This window comes from Entelurus aequoreus, linkage group LG05 (genome assembly GCF_033978785.1).
Source record: "Entelurus aequoreus isolate RoL-2023_Sb linkage group LG05, RoL_Eaeq_v1.1, whole genome shotgun sequence".
NCBI lineage: Eukaryota > Metazoa > Chordata > Actinopteri > Syngnathiformes > Syngnathidae > Entelurus > Entelurus aequoreus.
The window spans coordinates 30,851,152-30,863,011 of NC_084735.1; the positions used below are offsets into that span (position 1 = coordinate 30,851,152).

Sequence of the window (11,860 nt, forward strand, 5' to 3'; positions counted from 1 at the left end):
GTTTGAGTCGCACATTAAGAGTGTTACTAAAACGGCCTTCTTTCATCTCCGTAATATCGCTAAAATTCGTCCCATTTTGTCCACAAGCGATGCTGAGATCATTATCCATGCGTTCGTTACATCTCGTCTCGATTACTGTAACGTTTTATTTTCGGGCCTCCCTATGTCTAGCATTAAAAGATTACAGATGGTACAAAATGCGGCTGCTAGACTTTTGACAAAAACAAGAAAGTTTGATCATATTACGCCTATACTGGCTCACTTGCACTGGCTTCCTGTGCACCTAAGATGCGACTTTAAGGTTTTACTACTTACGTATAAAATACTACACGGTCAAGCTCCTGCCTATCTTGACGATTGTATTGTACCATATGTCCCGGCAAGAAATCTGCGTTCAAAGAACTCCGGCTTATTAGTGATTCCCAGAGCCCAAAAAAAGTCTGCGGGCTATAGAGCGTTTTCTATTCGGGCTCCAATACTATGGAATGCCCTCCCGGTAAAAGTTAGAGATGCTACCTCAATAGAAGCATTTAAGTCTCATCTTAAAACTCATTTGTATACTCTAGCCTTTAAATAGACTCCCTTTTTAGACCAGTTGATCTGCCGTTTCTTTTCTTTTCTTTTCTACTCTGCTCCAAACCCGGGGTGGACCGCTAGCCTGTCCATCAGATGGGGACATCCCTACGCTGCTGACTCGTCTCCACTCGGGATGGTTCCTGCTGGCCCCACTATGGACTGGACTTTCGCTGATGTGTTGGACTTTCACAATATTATGTCAGACCCACTCGACATCCATTGCTTTCGGTCTCCCCTAGAGGGGGGGGGGTTACCCACATATGCGGTCCTCTCCAAGGTTTCTCATAGTCATTCACATTGACGTCCCACTGGGGTGAGTTTTCCTTGCCCGTATGTGGGCTCTGTACCGAGGATGTCGTTGTGGCTTGTGCAGCCCTTTGAGACACTTGTGATTTAGGGCTATATAAATAAACATTGATTGATTGATTGATTGAAGAATTGTCCAATATTTGGACACAGAGAAATGTTATTGTCAGAGTACTTGTATGCACATAATTTATTTATTTTTTGAAAACTTGTCAACAGTTGTATGTAAAGTCATGTCAGGGTTTATTTTAAAGTGAAATTTGCCAACAACAGTCAGAGTCTCCTCACTCATCTTTGCACTGGCATTTGTATTGACCTGATCACTGACCGAATAACAACCTGTTCCCCATTTCTGGTAACCATCCACTGTTAAGGTAAAGTAGTAGTACGGTCAAAATACATTGTGTAATTAATCTGTGTTTATGAATGATTAACGCAATATCTTTCTGTGATTAACCACTTGACTTACCTCGTTATTTTTGACAGCTCTCATTAGAACCGAGTGTAATTTAAAATGAGGGTTTTATTATTTGGAGTGCAACTGCACACTATAGTTTGTATGCAAAAGTGCAGTATTTTGTCTGCTGAAAAATAAAAAACATAAAAAAAACTTCTTAGTACGGTACACTGCAGGACTATATAATCATAGAACCATAATTCACATAAGAAATGGAAATAATAACTGATTATTGCTTCCAAAAAATAATTCTCCATTAGGGCACACTATATAGGCAGCATGGTTATTCTCAATACCCAGTAATAGGAAATTTAATCTTACAACCACTCACGACTCGATTCAAGTCATGTGACAATTTGAATTAGAATCAAATCTTGATTCACCATGATTCTCAATTCAACCCGATTCTCACAGTATATTATGTGGTATAAATATGATGATAAAACCGTTTCAAAACAGGTTACAGGATACAAAAGCAAAACTACTTGACGTATGAAGTGCAAGTGAGTAGGCATGGAGATGGGCTAAAAACTATTCTAAAAAATTGATTCTTAAAAAAAATGTGTCTTTGAAAATTATGAATTGATTTAGAATTGTATTAAATAAGAATCACGATTCGGATGTAAATTTATTTTTTGGAGCATGCCTAGTCATTAATGCTGGCATGGAAATAAAAAACTTTAAACATTTGAATTATTTTTAGGAAAATTATAGTCATGTATATTGGTTAATAAATATACTTTTCATATTCGTAACTGAATTGTGTGAATGACAATCACATGGACAAAGATAAGACCTTCTGGAGGAAAGTTCTGTGGTGAGATGAAACAAAAATTTAGCTGTTTGGCCACAATAACCAGCATTATGTTTGGAGGAGAAAAGATGAGGTCTTTAATCCAAGGAACACCATACCTACCGTCAAGCATGGTGATGGTAGTATTATGCTCTGGGCTTGTTTTGCAGCCAATGGAACTGGTGCTTTACAGAGAGTAAATGGGACAATGAAAAAGGAGGATTACCTCCAAAGTCTTCAGGACAACCTAAAATCATCAGCCTGGACGTTGGGTCTTGGGCGCAGTTGGGTGTTCCAACAGGACAATGACCCCAAACACACATCAAAAGTGGTAAAGGAATGGCTAAATCACGCTAAAATTAAAGTTTTAGAATGGCCTTCCCAAAGTCTTGACTTAAATGTGTGGACAATGCTGAAGAAACAAGTCTATGTCAGAAAATTTGTAGATGGCTACCAAAAGCGCCTTATTGCAGTGAAACTTGCCAAGGGACATGTAACCAAATATTAACATTGCTTTATGTATATACTTTTGACCCAGCAGATTTGGTCACATTTTCATTAGACTCATAATAAATTCATAAAAGAACCAAACTTCATGAATGTTTTTTGTGACCAACAAGTATGTGCTCCAATCACTCTATCACAAAAAAATAAGATTTGTAGAAATTATTGGAAACTCAAGACAGCCATGACATTATGTTCTTTACAAGTGTATGTAAACTTTTGACCACGACTGTGTATATATATATATATATATATATATATATAAATTAATTATTTTATTTAATTTTAATGCAGATTTTGAATTGGACACTGTGCATGAGTACCTAATGAAAATTATATATATATATATATATATATATATATATATATATATATATATATATATATATATATATATATATATATATATATATATATATATATATATATATATATATATATATATATATATATATATATATAAATTAATTATTTTATTTAATTTTAATGCAGATTTTGACACTGTGCATGAGTACCTAATGAAGTGTAATTTTTTTATTGGACCATGATATTTTGTAGAAATAAAATTAAACAGAAAATAACAGCAAAATAGGAAAACTAGAGCAAAAAGTCAAAATGTGAAAAGAAAAAAACTTGAGTGTTGATACAAATAAATAACTGACTCAAAACATTGTCTTTAAATATTGTATGCTTTGATTGTGTAAACAGTTTGGACGCCCATGCGCATCGTAGACATATTCAAAGCTAGAAAGCAGAAGTGATAAGCCCACACGAGACCGTCAGCAATTGGCAGGCATCAGCCGCTGAGAGGTAAAAAGGAACACATATTATCGCTTTGAAAAGACCAAAGCTGAGGTCAAAGGGTGTAATCACTTTCCATTAAGAGCACATGCTCAAGCTTGGATGCTGTAACCCAGCTGTATTTGGGCAAAAACCCCACCCAGAAGCCCCACAACTGGGGATTCCTCCCTACTCGGTTGATGGTTGTGAAGGAGGGAGGGAGGGAGGCAGGCGTATCCATCCCCCGTCTCCCTCCTCCAACCTAGACCGTACGCCATCTGCGGCCCACGCAGTGGGCCTCTCTTCCACATGCTGGCTAGTGTCTGCTCACAGCAAGACTCCACTCTGCTGCACCTTTAATGCCAAAATCATCAATCCGTTCATTTGTCTTGGTGCTGCAGATGATGTCTGATAGCCTTGTGTGCTAGTAGTGACACAGCAAAGTCTAAAATAGATATTCTGTTGAGCACCGCTGTCCCTCTCTAAAATACATTACACAGGATGTAACACCTCTCAGTATGATGCATAACAATTCTACATATTACAATTAATTTTAAAACAATTTATCTAAACAATGTAAGGGTATTAATTTCAGTAATTCCTACAAATAAAGGCGCTACCTGTTTGACTTTGCTTATGAACACATTAGAGCAATTGGTCTGCCAGAGAATAAGAAGACAAATTATATATACATATTGCAATATATATTGCGAGTAATCAGACCCATCAGTATTTTTTTTTTATGACTAGTAGTTGGGAGGCTTTTGCAGACTCTGACATGAAAATGCACAAATGAAAGCATATATAGTCATCTCTCACCACAATGCGGTTCAAATATTGCAGCTTCACTGTTCAATGTTTTTTAACCAAATCTTTTTTTTTAGCATCTTTTACAATTTTTGGGGGCCTGAATGAAGAAGCAATTCAAGCATAAACTGGCTAAATAAACTAAAAATATAAATACTACAATAGCATTGGCCACTGGAGGAGACCAAACCAGTCAGAGTGCACATCATAAAAGGGAAATTAGGCATTCAACACCCTTTTTTCCTTAATCATTAAATGTTGGATTTGTGTTAAAAATTCAAAAATCATCTAATTATAAGGTTCATGCAATTTGGGGTGAGCTTGCACGCAGTTTTGGATGCCTCTGTTTGCAGACTTTTGCAGTCTGGTTACGTTGTGATGTCACCGTGAGGTGGATGCACTTATTTAGACTTTGAGTCAAGCCCCTCCCCCTCTGCTTCAGGCAATGAGGAAACACAGAAAAAAGTAAGATAAAGTATTATTTTCATCTAATCGTGGCATGTACATCATACTTGCCAACCCTCCCGTTTTTAGCGGGAGAATCCCGATATTCAGCGCCTCTCCCGACAACCTCCCGGCAGAGATTTTCTCCCGACAAACTCCCGGAGCTGGAGGCCACGCCCCCTCCAATCAATGCAGACTTGAGACTGAGTGGGGACAGCCTCTTCTCACGTCCGCTTTCCCACAAAATAAACAGCTTGCCTGCCCAAAGACGTCATAACATCTAGGGCTTTTATAGAGTGCACAACTGCGCACACAACAAGGAGACGAAGCAGAAGAACGAGGAAATTACAGACATGGCGGCCGAAATGATATACTCATCATGAACGGAGAAGTTAAACAGGACAATACTGCCATCTAATGGATAGCCACTGGAACACTGAAATTCAAGTTGTTGTTTTTTTTCTATGTAAATAAAATAAAAATAAAAATATATATATATAGCTAGAATTCACTGAAAGTCAAGTATTTCATACATATATATATATATATATATATATATATATATATATATATATATATATATATATATATATATATATATATGAAATACTCGAGTTGGTGAATTTTAGCTGTAAATAACCACGCCCCCAACCACGCCCATGCCCCCGCCCCCAAACACCCCCCCCACCCCCACCCCCTTCCGATATTGGAGGTCTCAAGGTTGGCAAGTATGATGTACATAATAACACTGATGTTGCAGTGACATAAATGCTGCTAAACCAGATTTTTTATGCAATCTGAATCGATCGTAGAGTGTACAGGTGTACCTAATTTTCTGACCAGGTGAATCTATATAAAGTTTACGAAGTTTTTTTTTGACCATGTCTGGGGGAAAAAATGGGGTGACGACTTCAAGATATACAGTATATTTAAACAGTATACATTTTTTAAAGCAAACTTATGATACTTTTCGAGAGGTTGGGGTGTGGTTTCATTTGCAATCTGGGAAAGCCTCCACAATCGAACATCTTGCAGATAGACTAAAACAAATCTAAATGCACGCAAAATTTACACAAAAACATATCCAATACATATTATTTGGAGCACAGGGAAGTGTTTGAATGTAAATTAAAATCATCATATGTCTCCTTTAAAGAAACACTTACAAATTACCACTGAGGAAGACAAAACTATTTAACCACCCAAATAACAATATGGCTCTTAACAATATTTAATGTTTCTTCTGCAAAGGAATGTATATTGTCTGTCTGTTTATTTATTCATCTTTTTTTTTTTTTTTTATCAAATATTTCAGTGTGTGTATCAGTACTTTTTGAGCACATTCAACAGTACCGTGATAATAATGATAATTGTGGTCACAATAACCGTGATATGAAATGTGAATATGTTTACATCCCTGCGAGATGCCATTAAAAGCTTGAGTTCCATAGCGAATAGCTTTGCATATGTTGACCTGATTGTGTGAAATGTTGACTCCATTAATAATAAATGCCTGCAAGTTGATGTACTATGATGCCATATGGGGACGGCGTGGTGAAGTTGGTAGAGTGGCCGTGCCAGCAATCGGAGGGTTGCTGATTACTGGGGTTCAATCCCCACCTTCTACCATCCTAGTCACGTCCGTTGTGTCCTTGGGCAAGACACTTCACCCTTGCTCCTGATGGCTGCGGTATAGCGCCTTGCATGGCAGCTCCCGCCATCAGTGTGTGAATGTGTGTGTGAATGGGTGAATGTGGAAATACTGTCAAAGCGCTTTGAGTACCTTGAAGGTAGAAAAGCGCTATACAAGTATAACCCATTTATCATTTATCATTTATATGCATGGGAAACTATATAAACTGTTAAATATAATGGTTGCCTCTTTAAATTACTGCACTCCTCTAGTAAAGTTTCCGATATCTAACAGTGTAATCATTAATGTGATATAGCTTTGCTTTCGTGTACAAGGACATTTTGTCTGAAAGCATAACATCACAGCGCAAGAATTACGATTTCCTGGCTACTCTCACATGGCTGCGATGACGCCACAACAGCATAGTTAGAGTTTGAGGTAACCGGTAGTTTACTTGGACTGAAATGTGTCTCTTATTTAGCCAGTCAGCCTGCATTGTGCTTGGACAACAAACAGTATGTACACTGGTTGATGATTACATGCAAGAATGTTGGGACTTTGTGTCTCAGTGCAGAATGTCCTTTATGAGATGTCTTGGAAAACCGAGCACAGGAATGTGATAAAAACGACTTTAGGAGGGCTTTGCAGGTCACACACAAGCACATGAAATGTTTTTGTTTGCTTTGCGACCTGGATAAACCAAATGGCGACATAATTTTACCCTTGCTGGTTAAGGACCTAATGGTGCAGAAAAATCACATGATTCCACAAATGAACCTTTATGTCTTCTTGGTGAGCGGTTGCAGAATACAAGCCTTATCTTTGGCAAGACCACTTACTGTTCAAGAAGAACTGCAATGAATACCAATCAACCACTACCTATCCTTTCATTAACTAGGCATTTGAGCCCAATGCACACGAGAGAGCAGCTGATGCTCCTGCTGTGACTTGAGAATGCTACACACACCTTAGCAAGCCTTTGTGGGTCCCTTCAGGGGTGAGCTAATGCTGGCATATGAACCTGAACATCTGGTTGCTCCCCAGACCCTCGCCATGGGACAGCAGATCGCAGTCATTTCTCATGGGAAAACAAAGCGAGTGTAGAAAAAGTGCTAGTGGCACACTGCAAACAAACACCCTTGTGTGAGCAGCCTTCTTTGCTTTCCTCACAAGACCACTCATCAGTCAGATGACACTCAGCCAGACTATGATCTGGGCAGGAACAACCCACACCACATTTCCTTTTATTTAGCTCCAAAAAGCTCATTTTATTCATACTTGTAAAAGTTGTTGACAGTATTAAGAAGATGTTTTCTTTCAAGGCAGGTTTCTTCACATTGGGTTAGGGTTAGGTGTGAATGAAGGGAGAAAGTGGTTAAAAAAAAAAAAAAAAAAGACATTGCCATATACATGCTACTGATTATCATTAGTGATTCTACATGGCAATTTCGACAGCTACAAACTGTGTATTGAAAACTGCAACTATCATTACAATCAAACAGCAGGTGTGTAATAAGTGCAATACTTAACGTATAAACACTTTGTAGAGTGCAACATAAGACTAGACTGGCACATTTAGCTTCATGGCAAAGAGTATTTCCTGACTACGGCAACACACCATCTATACACCACTGAAATCTAACATTTTGGAAAAGCAACTGCATGCAAAGTCTACTTTGCAAATGAAACTAATAAACTCAAAAATGCAATAAAAAAAACAAGATATAACTTCATAGTGCAGTTATTATTATTATTATTAGAATCATCTTATTTTGAAGTGTTACATTAAAAACGGGATTTTATTACTAAACATTTACCTTTTAATTACTTACACAAGTTATTCAAGTTAAGTACCGGCAACGGTTCCCATGTACTGGGAATTGGCACAGTTTTGATTTAAACGTGAAAGGTACCCATTGCTGGTGAACAAGCTTCTTCCTGGTTCATTGTAAGGGAGTAAAATATGGCTGGTGCTATTATGATTCTGGATTGAGGGAAAGCTGCATTGATGCTATTGGAGGAAATACAGTCCTTTATCTGCTCCTCGTCAACATATAAGAGGTTCTATATTGGCCTTTGCACAACTAATTGGAGACTACAAGTGTAATTGTGAAGTGTGAATATTTGTTTGTTTATATGTAGTCTAGAAAGTACCTCAAATCAGCTGGGATAGGCTCCAGCCAACCGGTGACCCTTGATGCATTAGTTATACACACATGCAAAAAAATGCATAATTGCCACCTTCTGGGGACAATGGCTTCGCACTAGGGTGGTACTGCTTTGGTACACTTTTGACACTTTAAAGGTCGTTTTAAAGTTTGGGAACTGTGCAAAAGTCTTGGGTTACAACTTATCATGAGCTTTTTTTGTCACTATTTTTTTTTTACATGGAAGCCATTTTGGCGTACTTAAAAAAGTGACTAGTGGGACAGATACAATGAATTAATGTGCCAGGGATAGAACTCAATACATTTTGCTTAAAGTCTGAATAAAAGTGCATATACAGAAATTAATATATCTCAAAACCATAGCTGCACTGCATCATATATGAACCAGGAAGTAGCCTGCTAACAAAAAAAAAAAGAAAAAAATGTCACAGTGGTGCATGGTTGCTGTTAGCGTGATCCCAGGATGCAGATGAGGTCAGCAATGTGCAGGTGGAAGGTCTTTTAATAAGGTATCAGGCAGTGGAGGCAAGACACACAGGTTGTGCAGGAACTCAGAAATACAGACGGATCAGGACAAAAAATTAACACAAATATGACGCCCTGCACTTTTTTACAACAACTTGGTTCCTAGCATAAACACTCTATGCAATGATTTAGGACCACAACAACTATATGGGAGGCAACATGATCAGCTATGACACCATGCTCAAGTAAATGTTTATGTGCACTATATATCATTTCAATAACAAGTCACATTTTGATTCTTGATTAGCAACTTACACAATCAAACCCTAGTAATATCAAACATTAAATAGGCTCACAAAAAGCCTAGAGTCGATACTGTACCTGGCCTTAGCAGAGGTTTATGTTTTACTGACTGACCTTCTAGTTATACTGTATATTCTCAATATGCGCAGTAACCCACTTCTGCATAGTACCGTGAACGCAATCTTTTGACCAATAAAACTATACGGTTACCTTTGATTCAATAATAACCCATGAGACATAAATGAACTCAACCCTGATATTGTAGGCATAAACTTATGGTTGCAGATGTGGAGGACAAAACTATTGCAGATATGACATATGGTATCAAAATAAATCCTCTGGGGATGCAGCCCCTTAAAAAAAAAGTAATTGTCCTCATAGTGCATCTCATGGCATATGGCATATGGACATATCAGTGCAGACCACGCAGACACTGGCAGCATGATTAATAACAGCTCCATCTTCACCAGACTCATTGGAATATAATTGAATCATTACAGATGTGTGTCCTCAATATAGAAAAATATAGTATTCTATAGAAAACCTCATTTACAAACAGCAAAACGAGGTAGGAAAATGACTATAGTATCTCCCCCCTTTCTGCATGCTCGCACTAAGCATAAAGCACGCAGAGGGTGTGAGGCTGCCAGGACCGTGAACGCATCTTTTGTCTGCTTGTGATCAAATGGATGCACCACAGTAAAACATACCGCATGTCTACGTTTCACAGCAATAGGATTCATTTGTACTCTCTTCCAGTGGGATTTGCATCGACACCCACGCTGCACACTGGCTGACTATAAGGGTGCGCCTGCTGCCGTCTCATTCATGCATCTCAAGGGGGGTGGGTTCGGAGAGGGGGCTTCGCCCAAAAACGACCAAACTCGCTGTACAAACGAACGTCCACAACATCCGACCCACCTGCTTGTGTTGTGTCCGTGAGGTCGTAGCTCACCCCCGGGTACTCCCTCAGCTTCCTCCCGCTCAGGTTGAGTATCCCCGAGCACACGGCATCCTCCAGAGCTCTCTCCAGGCTGCGGGCCGTGTGGTGCTGCTGCTGCTGGTGGTACTGGTGGTGGTGCTGATGGTGCTGATGGTGCTGATGCTGCTGCTGCTGCTGCTGCTGGTACTGGTTGTTACCCGGGCTCCAGTGAGGTGAGTAGTGGTGGTTCTGGAGAGCCGTGACAGCTCCCACACCTCCTTGACTGGACGCCATTTTCGTTTAAAACACACACACACACACACACACAACAAAAAGAGGAATTTAGAGCCAGGGTAATAACGGCAGCAGCGGCGCACAGCGGCAGATCCTCCGCCCATGCGCGTGCATACAGTCACGGGGGCAGACGCGAGGGGGCGGGCCTCCGAGGTGGAGCCTGGAGGTGCTGATGGTGATACTATGGTGGCCATTTTAGGCATCAACACCGCTGCTCTGATGATTAATAGTCGATTCCATGCAGGCGGGCAGCCGGGGCCCTTTAAGAAACCGACAGTTCTTACTTATGATGCCCGAATAATAGAAACTGACAATACATCCTAGAAAATGTGCTGTATTTGCATTATTATTGTGCAAATCAAATACATAATGCAAGAAAAATTATTCATCAGTTTGTTTTATTTTTTTATTTTTATTTGTTATTTTTTTAAATTATTAAATCAACATAAAAACACAGGATACAGTTACAGTTTGTGCACCAACCCAAAAACCCTCCCTCCTGATTCACCAGTTGTATTGTAGTTGGTGTTTGTTGTTGGGCATGGGGTGGATAGATCGATCCAACTATTGATACCAAGGGTGGTAGCGGTATCGGACCGATACTAGCATGATGACATCGATATAATAGGCCTTTCGCGCTAAACCCATCGTCGCCGCCCCATATACACACACGCTTGCACTAAAAACCTAAAAACTTGATAACAGCGTTTTAAAACACGTTAAAAACAAAAATGTGTGGTTTAACTTTTTGAAGACGGGATTAAAATATCTAAATAAACCCCCTTAAATAATTTCGTTTAGATTTTTACAAAACATGGCAACAAATTCCATATAAAGTGGAATATGACTTTAAATGAATATATATATATATATATATATATATATATATATATATATATATATATATATATATATATATATATATATATATATATATATATATATATATATATATATATATATATTTGATAACATATATATATATAGCCTTTTATTATTTACTTCATATGATCTGTCAATTTTTCCTTTACTTCAGAGTGGAAAGTATAGGGACAAACAGCAGAAAATGGATGGATGGATGGATGTTATAGGATTATCATCAGTGGGTAATACCAATTATAATAATACATCATCATTGTTGTTATATTAATATAAGTGCATCTCTTGTGGGTTAAGCCTACCCCTGTCTTTAAAAACTATAGTGACACCCCTGTTTCCAATTTTAATCAAGTGTCCTTGACTGCACCACAGTTATGTGCAATGAGATGCTAAAGTGAAACTTGTACATACCTTTGTCCTGTGCTGCCACAGATAGATTTATTATATTGTTACCTTCCTTCTATCACTTCATCCTTGTTCCAAAATGTTGGTGCTGTGTGTGAAAACTTTAAGGTGTGTTTTGATGATT

At 38.5% G+C, this 11,860-nt stretch overlaps 1 protein-coding gene across 3 annotated transcripts in view; it reads right to left on the reverse strand.

Annotated features, from left to right (window-relative positions):
* lrch2 (leucine-rich repeats and calponin homology (CH) domain containing 2) overlaps window positions 1-10,542 on the reverse strand; it is a 54,760-nt gene extending 44,218 nt beyond the window's left edge. For all 3 annotated transcript variants that reach the window (XM_062047728.1, XM_062047729.1, XM_062047730.1), the window contains exon 1: window positions 10,158-10,542. In XM_062047728.1, the coding sequence (XP_061903712.1) occupies window positions 10,158-10,452 (295 nt within the window). In that variant the 5' untranslated portion in view covers window positions 10,453-10,542. The remainder of the gene's footprint in view (window positions 1-10,157) is intronic.
* Window positions 10,543-11,860: the final 1,318 nt, after the last annotated feature.